A 15,198-nucleotide genomic window follows, 5' to 3' on the forward strand; every position below is an offset into this window, starting at 1 on the left:
CCTGGATACGAGGCAATCAGAGGGTTCGTTTGTTTGTCTTTTTTTTTCCCAAACAACAATCATCAACACGCCATCCTCTGCATCCGTAGGATAAAACAAACAAACAAACAAAAACAACATTGTCTACAAGGCAATCTGTCATCACAACAGTGTGAACGTGACTCACATTAAATCTCACTTTAAAAGTGGGACATTTCCAGAAGCGCTACTTTTCATTTCGCAACCCGACGCGAAAAAAGGTCTCCGGAGCAGATCCTGATCAAAACAAAACAAACAAAAATTCCTACTGTACGTCCGCTCGTCTTTTCCTCTTCATTCCTTTTTAATCTCAAATACCCTGATCGAACCGTAAAATATCAATCAGAGAAATAGATTAACAAATAAAACAATAACAAATCATCAACTGTCACATCCGTCCATTTTGAAATAACATTATTCAAGGAAAAACAATAAATTGGCTTTAAAAGTACACATTTCTTGCTTGTTAATTATTGCTGTCTGATTTTTAAGTCATATATATATATATATATATTTCTTTTACAAAACGAGTACAAAAACCCCACAACTACGGGGGGTATGTCGTTAAATCCAGCGAGGCAGAAACCTGACGACCTTTTGTTAACAGTTACACCGTTTACATCCAGTACACGAACGCATGCTGCTCATACAAACATGTAGGAAAATACAAATTTAAAAATAAAAAAAAAGAGCCGGTATGCTTGCTGTTCCGATTGTCAGATTGACGACCGCGTTCGGCGCCGAAGTACATAACTCTCCGGGGGGGGGGAACAAAACGTATAACTGAACTGAAGACACGTCGAATGCTGTAAGAAAACAGAAGCGCTCCGTGAGAGAAGTTTAGTCATGCAGAGACATGCTGTAGATCTAAAACTACAAGAAAAAATTAAAAAGTGAGGTTACCGTGCAACAACCGAGGGTGAAAAATAAAGAACACACATACATCCCTGCTATTTCCCCATTATTTTAGGTCATTGGCTGAAATTCTTAAGTCAAATTACCAAAAAAAAAAAGTAATATATAGTCTCTTAATCCATGCCTGAGAACAACCACTGACATCAGAGTAAAAGGCCTTTGTGTGTACGTTTACTAGAGGGTGCTTTTGTGCAGTCTGTTCAAGTGTGTTTGTGTGATTGTGCGTCGTAAAACATTTATATACTGATATCACATCAGGAACATACATTGTTGAGCTTTGGGTAGTGCTAGCTAGAGCAATCTCTTTTTTAATAACTGAAATACTGTGAAAATAATCCTTTAATCCGAAGTGAGTTCTTGATGCTCCGCCCCTGTACGTGTGGCGTAGAGAGTATCCCCGCGCCTCGAGTCGGCTCGCAGGTTTTAGCCACTCGAAGGGGGAAAAAAAGGAAGTCCTGAAGAAACGTGGGAGCAGAAGGCAAAGCAGGCGTGGGGGCGTGGTCGGGTCACTCTGCGTACGGCGGGTAGATGGGAAGCTCAAAGTCGTCGCTGTTGAAGTTGGCGGGCTGGTCAAGCACAGACAGCACGTCCTGAATTCAGAAGAAGAAGATTTGTTTTAAGTGGCGCACAGCGGGAGAGTAAAACAAGAGGATGACACAACAGAGGAGGAGGCGTCGCTCACAGGAAACATGTCCTGCTGGTTTCCCTGAGCGTGAGGATGCTGCTCCGCGTTACTCTGAGTGTGCTGCTGGCTCTGCCACTGAGGCCACACCGCCTCCGCTGCCCGGGAGGGGAACTGCGCTCCGGACTGGGAACCATCTGAGACAGAGCACACAGGAGTGAGTGCTTCAAGGAGCGCATCTCGGTGACAAAAACTCACATTTATGCAGAAAGGACAGCAAATTACTTTAACAATCCGAGAATTAGGTTACTAGTAACTTCGTACAATAAGCAATCTGTAGCCATTTATTTATTTTTATTGTTTTAACATTCATTCTGCTCGAGAAAAGGCAGACAGGACAAGTTTTTATGTTGCAGAAGGTCGCTGTTTCATTGAAGTAGTGAAGGAAATAACAGCAATATCACAGTAAAAAAGCAGATTGTGTTTTGTCTTCCAGGAACAAAGTTCAGCTGCACACCACCAGGTGATGCTAAATCTGCCACCCCAATAAAAAAACAACAGGTTATTAGTTACACGACACATATGATCTAATGGTATCAACTGGAGTGGCTGCATTTTTATTTTATAACTAATGAAATCAACTTGTTAGGTTGTGCTTTTAACCCAACTTGCTTGGAAAGTTCCTTAAATAAGACACAGATTATAGAGCCTGTATTTTGAGATTATATACCAATTGAACTCTAAATTTTCTATTTACACCTCTCAGGAAGGATTATAACTGCTTTCTTTTTATTTGCAGTAATCCCATAATCTCTATAGCTCCTTTTTAAATGTACAGAGACCAGACACTGCGACCTACCGTAGCCATTGGCGTTGAGGCTGGGTCGATTGTTCATTTGAGGATAGTTTGTGCCGTTTGTGGGGGTGGGAGCAGCACCTGTAGGCATTTGGCCAAAGGTGTTCGAAGAGCCGCCGCCGAAGCCTCCCATGTGGGCAAACTGTGGGGACATGGTCTTTGCTGCCTGGGGCGCCACCTGCTGGTTCAGAGGAGGTCAGAACGTTTAAAACGTCAACAAACAAAAACCAGGTTGAGGTGAGACCAGAGCATCTGTGCAGGCTCACCTGGTTATTAAACTGTTGTCTGGCTCCAGCTCCGGCCCACACGCCTCCCGATCCTCCGTGGAGGGAGCTGTTAGTGCTTGATGGGGTAACTGACTGCGGGGCTCCGTTCTGACGAGACATGTGGGTCAGCATCGGCCCCCCCGAGTGAGCAGGCTGAGCCATCTGAGGCGTCATACTGACCGGTCTGCGGAGGAGATCATAAAAATAGATTTGGCATTTCATTTTTTTTATTTTAGGAAGGAATAATGTGCATCAATTAGGACGAGTGTTTGAGTCCATCGTGTCCAGAAACTCAATCATCACATTTCCTTTTCAGCCTGATGAGGTCTCAGCAAAACTGTGACACAAAACCTCCCAAACACGAGACAGGAAGACACTTTAAGATGTGTTGTTTGCTTTTGTTACACGTTCAAAAGAGAAGTTGATAAAAAATTTAAACCACTGAAAGAACTATTCATCTCTCATGCGACCTTATTTAGGCAGGACATCATTTCAATGCAAATGAAGCATCACAGCTTGTTTTCATACAAGGCTAGATGTTCAGATTAGTGCTCTAAACCACAGCCAACAGAAAATACACAAAATTACAACAGCAAACTGGATTCTAGGTTGTAACCTGATCAATATTATCTCTGCTTCAAAGCCAAAATCTCATTTAGCCTTCTTAATTCCTGTTTAGGACAAGAAAGAAAAGATGTTATTTGGTTTGATAAGTTTTTGCAAATTTCACACCAGAGTTCAAAAACCTTCATATTTAGTCTTAATTTAAAGTCTGCTAAACTCTTAATATCTTGACTTTACTCAGACACTAAAGGCAGTTAAAGATAGTTAATTCATTCATCAGCAGCACAGAAACATTTGGGGTCTTCTCAGTAAATATTGTTGCCTATATTAAATTCTAGACATCGACGTTCACTTCCACAGTGACTTCTTGGTTTTCTGTATGGAGAAATTTAAACTCAGTAATGGTCTTTTCAAGTAAACGGTCTGGTTCTGAGTCTCTGCACAAAGCTGCATGAGCTCAAAGTGTTTTAAATTGTAGTCCAGCGACGGTGGAACGAGCTACCAAATGCTATTAGAGCAAAGTCATTCCTCTCCACCTTAAAGAATCTCTTCATCTTTCCTAAGAAACTCCTTTTTTGATTGGTCTAACATGCCAAAAATGACACACTGCACTTCTCAATCTGCTCTTTCACTCTGCCCCCTGAATAGATTTGGCACTGAAAGCGTTTTGTACTCAAGCCTGAAAATTGTTTCTTACTTTGTGAGCTGCCCTGAAGAGAAGAATCTGCTACGTGACTCAGCGTAAACACTGGGAGACTAACAGCTAGGAGAACAGTTTTCCCCACCAGCTGTTCATGCAGATTAGCCAATTTCACACAAAACAGTACTATTTCTGCCCTGGTCTGATATGCAAACCAGCTGGTATGGAACATAGGTGTGTCAGGTTAGTGAGACTCATTCCAGCTAGTTTAATAAAGACTTCCAAGTCTCTTTATTAGTAGACTACAGGACAACTAGATGGCATAAAAACTCATTTAATTCAAACCTATGTTTAACAGAATAGAAGCACTTATGATCCTCATTTATGAGAAAACAAAATGAAACTGTCTGACAGCATCATGAAATGCATTTCATGTATTTTCTTAGCTTATTAAAACCAAAATAGTGCAATCTCACAATGACCAAAGCAACATAAAACCACTTACTTCCCTTAGGTTTAAGGACACAGACATGTACACACATGTTTACACAAGATATTAGCCACTGGCCAAAATGAAGGCCCAGCGTAGAAGAGCAACATCAGGCCGGGACTCAGTGGTTTACTTGCACACTTTCAGGGATGAAGATGTGCACAACCTCGATTGAGAGAGGAGTGAAGGAAGCCATCTTTGTGAAGAGAACCCGCTCGTCGTTAAACAGGAGCAGATGTCTCTTTGTCCAACTGTCCCCCCTCCTACAATGCTGTTATTGCTCGTATCGTTCAGCCCTCTGTGAGTAGCAAGCGGCCATCAGAGCTCTAACAGTCGGTCAGGCTGGTGGTCCTTCTTTTGCATGTGAGCAACTAGTTTTGGGGTCACCAGGTGCTGCTTATAAGACTGAGTTTGTTTGCAGCTCCTCGGACTGAAGAAGTCTAAAAGAAGAACCTGTCCAGAGGACTTGACTTAACCTTGTTCGATTCATCTACCTGGATTATTGAGCCTGCATGTTCTCCCTGTGCTCACCTGGGATTACTCTGGTTTCATCCCACAGACCAAAAACATGCATGTTAGGTTAATTGGTAACTCTAAATTGTCCCTAAGTGAGAATGAGAGTGTGAATGGTCGTTTGTCTCTATGTGGCCCTGCGATGGACTTGTGACCTGTCCAGTGACTGCTGGAGACAGACACCAGCTCCCCGCGACCCGGAAAGGAGCAGTGGGTAAAGAAAATGGATGGATGGATTATTGAGCCTGCTTCAGGACATTTACACACAAGTCACTTCCTACCTGTACGTCTCACTGGATCGACCAGCAGCAAAGCTGTTGGCGTACATCTGAGTGGGTGGAGTCGAGGTGGAGGCCAGGCCCTTGGTCTGATCTGGTCCTGGATAGAGGGAGGGGTAGAGCTCCGGCTTCTCCATGCTTTTGCTGTGGTCCAGTCCTGCTGGTGTCACTGGCTGCACCGGCATCTGAAGACCACCAAAGGTGTCGTTCAGGAAACGCAGAGAAACACAAACAAAGAAACAAAATTATTAATTTCTGGCCTCTCAAATGCCCTCATTAGTTCATTTTGTTAATTATCTATCATAACAAAATGGTTAACTTTTAGATTTGAACTTAAAAACAGCTAAAATAAAAACCTAATTGTGATTTTTGTTTTTATAATCTTCTGCTTGGATCCTCAAAACAGAAGAGAAACAGAAGAAAAATCCAGTAAGTCTAATGACATAAATAGCTCTATAAAATGCACCAGTATTATGAGTGAAATCCCAACAAATATTCTGCTACGAGCAACTAAAAATCAGATAAACATTTTGTTGAAAGAACCACCGCTGACACAGCTTGGTGCCAGTTTGACAGACATCACTGTCAAAGAGATATTGTACAAAAAAAAGACCGGAAGCTTAAATAATCTTGTATTTAAATCTACAAGACAAACATCAGAAAAGGCAGCTTTAAAAACCTCTTTTGTAAGAAGACTTAAATGTGTGGGGGGTAGAAAAGGTTTTACAACTCTGCAAACTATTTTTGGGCTTCAGATCATTGTTCTAAAAAATAAAAAAGCCAATAATTAAAAGCTTCCTTCAGATCAGACACCACAGCACATGTGTAAACGCAGTCACCTGGGCTGCCCGAGAGCCGGTTCTCGCAAATTTGTTGTTGTTTTAATCTACATCTACACCGATGCTGCTCCAAGCATCGTAAGAGTCGCTGCAAAGAGCGTGTCACATTTTGTTCATCGATCTGTGACTAATTTAACCCCGTTGCTTGTCCACACTGACTAAACAGAGGCATCAGTGTGGGCTTTCAATGATCGGACTGCAGAATCATCAGAATCGTGACGGCGCTGTTTGTTAGAGCAGCGTGTCCTGCCAAGCCTTCTGTCGCGCACGCACACACACACACACAGCAGTGATTATCGTCACTGCTAGCTCACGGGCAAACTGACTCCTGAATCTTTATAGCCATTTTCTCTAAGTCAACTCTTATAGCAGTTATGTTAAAATGTCCCATTTACATTTCCTAATTCTAAAGAGAAAGTGCTGTGGTTATTCAAAGCTGCATACAGTTTAAAAAAAAAAGAAAAGGAAAACAGAGCAGCAGAGCCTTCCTGATGTCTGAGTGCATTTTTCCAGGGAGAAAATAAACATCCTGCCACCGTTTCCTAAAATAGAGCTCTCATCAGCTACAAAAACAAAGAACAAAGGAGAAACCGTGTGGAACCGTGCACACTGCTGCTCCTGCGTCTGCGTGGCCTGACCTGTGTGTGGGTGCTCGGTCTCGCTTCGTACACCCCGTCTCTCGTTCCACCTCCCTCCAGGTCGGCCTGCTGCTGCTGCTGCAGCTGCCTGGAAAAAACAAAAAACAAACGACAAACACACAAAAATAAAACACAGAATCTGGATTAACTACCACCTAAAATGACCTCATTTCCATTTTCATGCCCTCCACTGATGAGTGAGAAATCCCTAAAACAGCACTCAAACCCCGCCACCGGTCGCTATGGCAACAGAAACGAGTACAGTACAACTAACATGCTACACCGCCTCTTGTTAAAAGCTGATGCCTTTCGGCCACATTTAGGAGATAAAACATGAAACAAATGAAGGAAGGGAGGGAGGAGTCACCCAGAGTAGAAAAATGGGAAGAAATAAAACAAACTCAGAAGGACTTTAGTTGCCAGAAACAGCCGTAGTGTCCCATAAAGAAGCAGCCCCCAGTCTCCAAAGCAGCGGGAGATTAGCCTCCTCGGGCCCGGTCTCACCTGCTGGCCATCTGCCCCGGACTGAGCACAACTGGATGGCCGTTTGGGCTGCTCTGAACCAGAGGCATCGGAGCCCCCGGGGAGGAGATGGGAGTGAGGGGATCCTGGGTTGAGTTTCTATTGCCCCCACAATCATTGACGGACGAAGAGGAGTGTTGGGAGAAAGCGACCAGAGGGTGGTTTATTAAAGGAGGTTGTGTTTGAGGGTTTGAGAGAAACTCTGGGATGAATATATTCATATCCAGACAGCAAAAAAAAAAAAAAAACTGTTTCACAACAGCCAAGTGTCATAACCGCGATGTGCCGTTTGTTGTGTAATCATGAAGCACTTGTTACTCACTTGACATTCACATTGGTACAGATGATATACTCAATCTCCTCTGAAAAGGGGTTCTGGAAAGTGAAGGAGCTCGTTCTCATCAAGATCCATTCCCTTGATTTGGAGCAGAACCGGAACATCACAGACAGAACCTGGCCTTTCATCTTCACAACCTAAAGATATAAAAGGTGCCAAAGAGCTGAAAATTTATAACCATCACTTATATATGTAAAAAAAAGAAAATAGCAGGAAGATATTAGGTTACATAAGTAAATAAAGAACAGTATTTAAAGATGAGAAACTGGGCCTGGAATAACAAGTTTCCAGGCAAACGTTCTCGCTGTAAAACATCCCTGGTTGGACCTGAAGTTTAGGTTTCAGCCCGATTCTTCAAGAATTATCTTATTTTAAACTAGAAGCACTCGGAAAGCGCAAACCTCCACCAAGACCCATTATCGTGATGTCATAAGAGGACTGATGACATCATCATCATGCACAAACTTTAGGGTCATTAAAAACTCAGATCGTGATCCTGGTCAAAAAAAATACTTTTCGATGCAGTGACCTCCTCCTCCTCCTCCAGACCTGCCTTCCAGGAGAGCATTTACAGAAATCTGGGTTTTTTATACACTTTACTAACAAAAACACTTAAATGGGACGTTCGCACATGAAAGTCTGTATAAATCTCTGGGAGTGCTGTGTGCTGTTGCACATCTGGCAGAAAACAAACTTCAGTGCTCTGCGGCTTCGGAGGACGCAGCACGCCATCTGATGTTAGCGGGATTAGCTGTGGCTCCGTCGTGTCCAAATTAAAACCAGATGCATCAAGTTAAAAAAGTATACAATATTATAGAGCTACAATGGCAGGTCTGTGGCATTTGTTTAAACGCACCAATGTGGAAACAAGAGGTTAAGAAAAATGAAAAAACAAAACAAACAAACAAAAAAAAAAAAAAACAGAAAATGTCCACCTGCTGGAAGCTGTCTCTCAGTAACCCCTGGTCCTCAGGGTGGGCAAACTCCAGGATATTCTTTCCCAGTAAATCCTGCAGCGTACAACACAACATTACAACTTTCCGTTAATTGAACCGACTTTGCATTAAACTGCGGCCCGGAGCAGGTTTGTGGCGGTTTTGTGGGGCCCAGCTGCGTTTACCTGGGGTTGATAGCCAGTCGAGGCGACGCAGCGGTGGTCCACGAAGGTAAACAAGCCGTGGCAGTTATGGCGGGAGATGAACTCGACCGGAACGCTGATGCTGTTGAGGTCTGTGTCACCCGGGCAGCAAGTAACCTGGAGCCGGAAACGAGATGAAAACCAGGAGCAAAATATGACTAAACGACACTGTTTAAAATTCACAATATGCACAAATAAGATTCAGTTTCAGTTTTTCACCGCATGAAGCGTGCGGTTATCTCTACACAAATCTCTGATTAAACTAAATATTTGCTGCCTTTTTCCTCAAACATTTCTTGGTGTTCTGCCACCGGTGAAGCGGCGATGTGTACAAATTAAAAGGAAATTTGCCAAATTGATGCATCCTTAGTTTTGTTTTAACATTTCAAAAAGCGATTTAGTCATTTTAAGTTGCATCACAGCAGACATCTATTCGGGATGGGCGTTGATTCTTGATTCAGTCTTTTTTTTTGTTTTTTGCTTTTCTTTTTTAAAAACACTGAAAACTGGAAGTGATGTGCCAAAATTTTCCTAACTTTGATTTTCCACCCCTCTCCTGAAAATAAATAACACACAACTTGGAGCGTCCTGCCACCGTAGTATATTTTGAAAGGGTTATAAAGTGGAAACTGCAGTTATGGGTGAGCTCAGCTAAATATAAAAGATCCCCGGCCAGCAGAATTAGCAACAGCTTGCGTTTCTGCACCCGAAGAGTCTGTTTAATTATTCAAATATCTGTAGAAAAATTTAATAATTACTGAGAAAATGCCCATCCCTACCATCCATCATACCTGTAATCTCCCAATGGCAACTAAACAGTAGCGGCTCCCCTGATTGTTGTCTGCTTCATCATCTGTTAATGATACACCTGAAATACAAACAACAATAACAAAGACTCTCATAAAAATAGTTTCTAAACGTTATGTTTGCTGCCATCTTACAAAAGACCGGCTCACATGGTGAAGCAAAGTAAACAGAGGCAGACGTATGTGTCAACTCTTTGTTTGTTTTTACCTGCAGGGGGCCAGGACTTGATGTATCCCGTACAGTGGACCACTACGTACTGGGGCTCCCCTTCCTTGGGTGAACCCAAACCACTCCTGACGTGAAGGAAGAAAAAGCTTCAGTTTCCTTCTCTCAGGGCAGAGATTAACGCCGGTGTTCAACGGTAGTTCAAATTGACATTTTCGTTACCTGTTCCTGCTCCTCAGGAAGCCGAGTCTGTTCATCGACATGGGCTCCACTGGACACGTGCCACACCTAAAAAAAAAAAAAAAAAAAAAGAGACAATCACTTGAGTAAATTATGTATCCTGGAACAAGTTGCAGCTTGAAAGATAAATCAGCTCTTATGAGTCTCACCTCATTCTGCAGATGAACGATCGACGGGCTCCCATATTCATCCTGGCCGACGTCTGCTGGCTCTCCTTCTTGACCGTTCCTGTCTTCAAGTCCAACATCCTCCCTTTAAGAGCAAAGACACTGAACTTCAGTGCATGGCCCCCAAATAGATGCTCTTTCCCCCCCTCTACGCATTGAGCCATTGTCACTGTGTGTACTCGACACCTGTGTTGTTGTTCTCCGAGGTGGAGAGCTGCTCCCTGAGCTTTTCTGTGTCGTCTGGGTGGAGCTGATCGTAAAGCGAGGAGCCTAGCCATTCGGACTGCGGCTGATTGAGGACAGGCGTAACCGAGTCAGAGACGTAAACAATGCGGCCCGTCTCACACGACACCACAAACAGGAAGCCATCGGCCGCTTCCAAGATGAGGTGCTTCAGTTCCTGCGGACAAACGGAGTGGAAGAGCGGCGAGGACGAGAGAACCGGCGTGAGAAACACGAATCTGAACATCTTCACACAGATGTGAGAATCATAGCTGAAGTCAAAATTAATCTCCGCTGCATCTAATATTCCCTTTTCTCTCGGCATTCTGAACTTTTACTTTACATTTGACCTGACAGCGGTGTTTACAGATATGCACTGCTTCTATGATGGTGGTTTGTAAAAAAAAATGGTCAGCAAAAGGTGTAAAATATCAACGGTGTGTCACTGAAAAGTCATACAAGCAAGAAGCCCAATCTCAGTTTGCTTGAAGCAGTTTTTAGATTTGTTTAATTAGTTAATTGTTCAATTACCTGCCAAAAGTGTCCGACAAAAAAACACAAAGTCCACAACTTGAAAAAAATTAACTAGTGGAGTTTTAAAGTATGACTTTCAGACCTTTATTATTCTCTTCCATGGAATAGTTCAAATCTTATCAATCATTTCTTACATAGTTTTATTTATACAAAGAATAAAACTATGTAAAGCATAATTGATGGCGATGTAAAGCTTTATAAGATGGTGTTTAGATGAACCATCATGAAACTTTTGAGATCGGAGCCATTTATAACTCGAATTAGCCGTTAAGTTGGCGAGTTTGGTCAGAATTAAACCATGTTCAATTATCTACAACAGGTAAGATATTAATTGTCCATAACCTTTACACAGAATCCTACTTTTAAAGATCTGAGCTATCCCTTTAACTTCAGACTACAACGTGACTAATCCAATTACATGGTGACTGAGAGTCTACACCAGAACTCGACATTTTGGTTGGGAAAACATCTGCAACATTTTCCACTGTTATGTTTACCTGATCAGTGAGAAAGGAAGGTTTGTACGACCCGTCAGCGTTGGTGTTGCCAGTTCCTCTCAGAGTCTTCATGTGGGACACAGCCATTCGCAGGATGGTTAGCTTGTCTGGTTTGCGTGCCAGCGCGCTGCACGAGGGCACCATGTCTGACAACTCTGTGATGTAAGCGGTCATCTTGTTCCGCCTCCGCCTCTCGATCTCGCTGTGATTCTCCCTGGAGTGAGGAAACGAGGGCGGGAGGAAAGAAGTGGGGAGAAAACAAGCGGTTGAAACGAGGGGGAAACAGATGGGGAGGTGGGCAACATGGAGCTTAGAGTTAATACTGCAATGCAGGTGTGACAATTAGGAGAGCTGGGAACGAGACAAAGGTGAGAGAAGTAACAGACACTCGCAAAACAAAAATGTGCTGTCAATAACCTCTGTGTGGGAAAGCAAGAAAGTCTGGTTTTTGAGGCCAGATTGAGTGACAAAAAGAGAGCAAGTGCAGAAAAAGAAAGACGGTGCAGTTGTCCTGAAAAGGAGGGTGGTGGCGGTGGTGGTGGGGAGCATACACGACAACACAGTTGCTCAGACGAAGGAATTACCAGAGTGAAAGAAGTCCCAGACTCTCGCACAGCAGTGCAGTTAGTGACACGCAACACTGAGACAGACAACCAGCTGCCTTTCTGACGAGCGCCGGAACAGACACACGGCGCAAAATGTACTGTGCCGTCCAAATGACAATGTGCTGGGATCCCAGCATGACAGGACAGTGTTCGACCCTCGCATACGATATCGATGTGGACACAAGCAGGAGAGGGGAACCTTCCTCGATGCTACATGCCATACCTGGCTAGCTTTTCCTTATCTGCAAAACTCTGATCGTCTTCCAAAAACCTGGAAATGAAACCAGCCTTCTAAAAAAAGCAGGCCCAAAAGTCATTACCAAAATAATAAAAATAAAGAAAAAAAAAAAAAGAGAGTGTAGGATGAAAAAAAACAAAAGAACTGAAAGGAGAAAACTTGATTTAACGTTAATACGCCAAATATACTCGCTCCACTCACATTAGTTACTCCTTATTTACCCTCTTACCTGGCAAAGCGCTCCTTTTCACTGCTGGAGCCTCCTGTTTCATCATCGAATCTGACAAAAAAACAAACAAAAAAAAGAGTTATCTGCACAGCTCGAGACAATACAAACATGTTAATCTTATCTAACTTCATGAAGCAGTTTTCACACAAGCTCTGCAGCCCTGAAATTAGGACAAATTTAACTAAAAAGGAGCCATGTGTACGATTGAAAAAGGTCAAAAAGCAGCCAGATTGGACTCTGTAGTCTATTTTGCTTGTATCTTGGTGTACAGTACGTTTTATAAATAAGCCCAGGTTTCTGTGCAACATCATCACAGAAATGCGCACATGACTAGAAGCCCAGAAGTGGTGATCCCCTTCCAATTTGTTTGGAAAAGGAAAGCTCCTAAGCAGAAATGACAAGCTACTGAACAACGAGTCTAAATGAGATGAAGAGAGTTCAAAATGTGAAGATCACAAGAAAACCACAGGCCTCCTAGCCAAAACCAAAACAAGATTGTTGATTCAGCAACACCTCTGCAGCACAAATTTCTGGTTTCAGGTCATAAGAATGGGTATTTATTAACCTACTGTAGCTACATAAAACAATTACAGTCCACATTTCAATAACATGTAAATGCAAACTTAGAAAAGGTGAGGTGGTCTTCATAAATAATTATGTCATAGTCTGGTAATTAGTATATTTTGCAGTCAGTGTAATTCAAGCTGATGTAACTATGATGTTGCAGAAAAATCTGAGGTTTTAAAACAGCCTTGCTGGGAGCATTGGTTGTTTTTATTATTATTTATTAAAAGCCTATTATAATCTCATGACTGTCCACTGCAGTTTAGTCGAGTTGTATCGAGTAACGTTTGCAGGAGTTAAGAAACCCAGTCACAGAGAAGTCAGCACATTTGGCGCTGCTTTGGTCTTTTCTGTGTTTACTGCTCTGAAACTCGTGTTTCCAGATGTAAACACAAACCACGCAGCCCTGACATTTAGCCTCAAAGCTTCGCTTGTGTTCCTTGCTGAGCTGTAAACAAAAACGCTGCGTTCTTTACGGCGTTCTCCCACAGCATCCGAGTCCTCCCGGTGGGGACGGGTCTGTTTATTTGGCGAGCGTGCGTAAAAGGAAGCTGCTCCAGCCTGGACCTGAGTCAAATCTAAAATTCATGTGTTAACAAAAACAAAAAACAAAACAGCAGACCCAAAAAAAGAGAAAAAAAGTACCTCATCAGTTTGTTTCCTTCTTCTTCTTCATCAATGTCTGCCCTGTAATGTAAAGCACAGGAAACTGACCACAGCTACTAAAAAAAAACAAAAGTAAGCCTGTCAGCAAATTTACATACACAGTACTGACTTGTCAGAGCCAAAAAAAATAAAATTAATGGATCAGTGACACACTTACACAGCTCGCCTCTTGTTGGTCCCCTTCGGTGCCACGGCCACGCCGCTCGCCTGGGCTCCACTTGCTCCCAGACCCAGATTAGGGTCTGCTAAATCTATTAATAAACACAGCGACGGGAAGAGCTAGTGGAGCAGATGACAGGTGGTTTCCTTTTGTGTTCGAAGCACCGAAAAAGAAACTAAAACTGACAAAAACGGACCTCGGGCTGAAGGGCAAAAAAAACTGCCTCGTAAAGTACACGATTTCAAGCACAGTCTATTAATTGAACAAGCCCCGCATAGTTAGGAATCTAATCTTAAAGTTGGCGGATAACACCTAGCTTCACAGCTACAAACATTGCCCTAAAACTAACATCTGGACCCCGTTAAACGACCTCTGCTTGACAGTCAGATAACTAACTTTTGTTTTCTCAATTTTGTTACGCTTCCTATATAAGCACCACCATCTGAGGACTATTTTAACCAATATTTACATGGCTACAAGAGCTAGTTAGCAACCAATCACTTATGCAATACTATCGGGGCAGCACCAGCTTCGATGCTAAGCTAACTTAGCCGCTGCTGTCACGCTATCTTTGGAAAAGTGTCTACTTTGAGGAAGGCTCGAGAGAAAAAGCAAACAACTCGTCAAAAGCGGCGCAAAAACGTGAGTAAATTGTCGCTGCGACTTTTAACTTGTCCTTACCTGGGTTTGAAGAGGACATGTCCGTGTCGAATAACATAAACAAATAACTTCTTCCAGTGGAAAAAAAAAAATCGCTCACCCACCACCCTCCACCCTCCCTCCGGCTAGCTAGCTTCAGGCCAACCGGTGTCGATGCTTCCTGGCGCGCGCTAACTTTATTTTTTGCTATAAAAACCAAAAAGCCATGGCTAATGTCACTCCGGAGTCACGGCAGAATTTTACCCGCAACCCAAATGAAATCTTCCGATTTCTGTCACTGCCCGTTTCCCTGTTTTCTTCCCTGTTTAAAACCCCAGTCTGAGTAAGATGGCGTTTCAAGCTAAAACGCTCGAGCTGCTTTTCCTTTCTCCGCTTCCTATTGGACAAGAGTAGACAGATACTGGTGACGTCACATGTCAGGAAGCGCATATTTTCTCACCCCGTCCCACTGGCAGCTGTGGGACGTCCCGTACTGTGGCAGGCAGTTGTATCATATAATCAAACCACGCTCCTCACCTACATTACATGATTTTTTAGCCTCGCAGGCTTTTTAATATTAGCTTTATATCATCAAATTTTTACAAAAGCACCCAAAGAATTATACAAAGTAACATTAATTTGACAAATTAGAATTTAAAAAAGTATAAAACTGGGATGTAATGTAGAAATACAAAAAAACCCAATATTTTAATTTTAAGGTTTCACGCATCAGTATGTGATAAAAATCCTTTAATTCTTCACAGGTTTTATAATAATATGTGATTTGTTTTTATCAATGGTAATGATCAGAATGAGATGAACTTCCTCG

At 42.7% G+C, this 15,198-nt stretch overlaps 1 protein-coding gene across 6 annotated transcripts; it reads right to left on the bottom strand.

Moving 5' to 3' along the window:
- Positions 1 to 16: 16 nt before the first annotated feature.
- LOC108241135 (aryl hydrocarbon receptor nuclear translocator) lies at positions 17 to 14,735 on the bottom strand. 6 transcript variants are annotated; one of them, XM_017425079.3, is made up of 21 exons: positions 14,412 to 14,735; positions 13,728 to 13,821; positions 13,550 to 13,591; positions 12,341 to 12,391; positions 12,097 to 12,144; positions 11,269 to 11,482; positions 10,202 to 10,415; positions 9,998 to 10,100; positions 9,831 to 9,896; positions 9,651 to 9,736; positions 9,428 to 9,504; positions 8,619 to 8,753; positions 8,434 to 8,508; positions 7,484 to 7,635; positions 7,144 to 7,260; positions 6,640 to 6,727; positions 5,166 to 5,347; positions 2,678 to 2,861; positions 2,415 to 2,592; positions 1,616 to 1,752; positions 17 to 1,523 (listed from the first exon to the last, which is right to left on the bottom strand). In XM_017425079.3, the coding sequence occupies exons 1-21, from the start codon at positions 14,446 to 14,448 to the stop codon at positions 1,440 to 1,442; spliced, it is 2,364 nt and encodes a 787-aa protein (XP_017280568.1). In that variant the 5' UTR covers positions 14,449 to 14,735; the 3' UTR covers positions 17 to 1,439. The 6 variants fall into 6 exon arrangements, with proteins under 6 accessions (XP_017280568.1, XP_017280569.1, XP_017280570.1 ...); XM_017425080.3 differs by having other exon boundaries at positions 2,415 to 2,589; positions 14,412 to 14,448; XM_017425081.3 differs by lacking the exon at positions 12,097 to 12,144 and having other exon boundaries at positions 14,412 to 14,733.
- Positions 14,736 to 15,198: the final 463 nt, after the last annotated feature.

Source organism: Kryptolebias marmoratus, linkage group LG16 (assembly GCF_001649575.2).
Source record: "Kryptolebias marmoratus isolate JLee-2015 linkage group LG16, ASM164957v2, whole genome shotgun sequence".
Taxonomy (NCBI): domain Eukaryota; kingdom Metazoa; phylum Chordata; class Actinopteri; order Cyprinodontiformes; family Rivulidae; genus Kryptolebias; species Kryptolebias marmoratus.

Excerpts from the sequence above, each read along its gene's own strand:
- LOC108241135 (XM_017425079.3), bottom strand. The coding sequence starts at position 14,448 with ATGTTATTCGACACGGACATGTCCTCTTCAAACCCAG. Across the intron at positions 7,636-8,433 it reads TGAGAGACAGCTTCCAGCAG|GTTGTGAAGATGAAAGGCCA; the intron begins GTGGACATTTTC and ends TTATATCTTTAG. Across the intron at positions 5,348-6,639 it reads GACCGAGCACCCACACACAG|ATGCCGGTGCAGCCAGTGAC; the intron begins GTCAGGCCACGC and ends GGTGGTCTTCAG.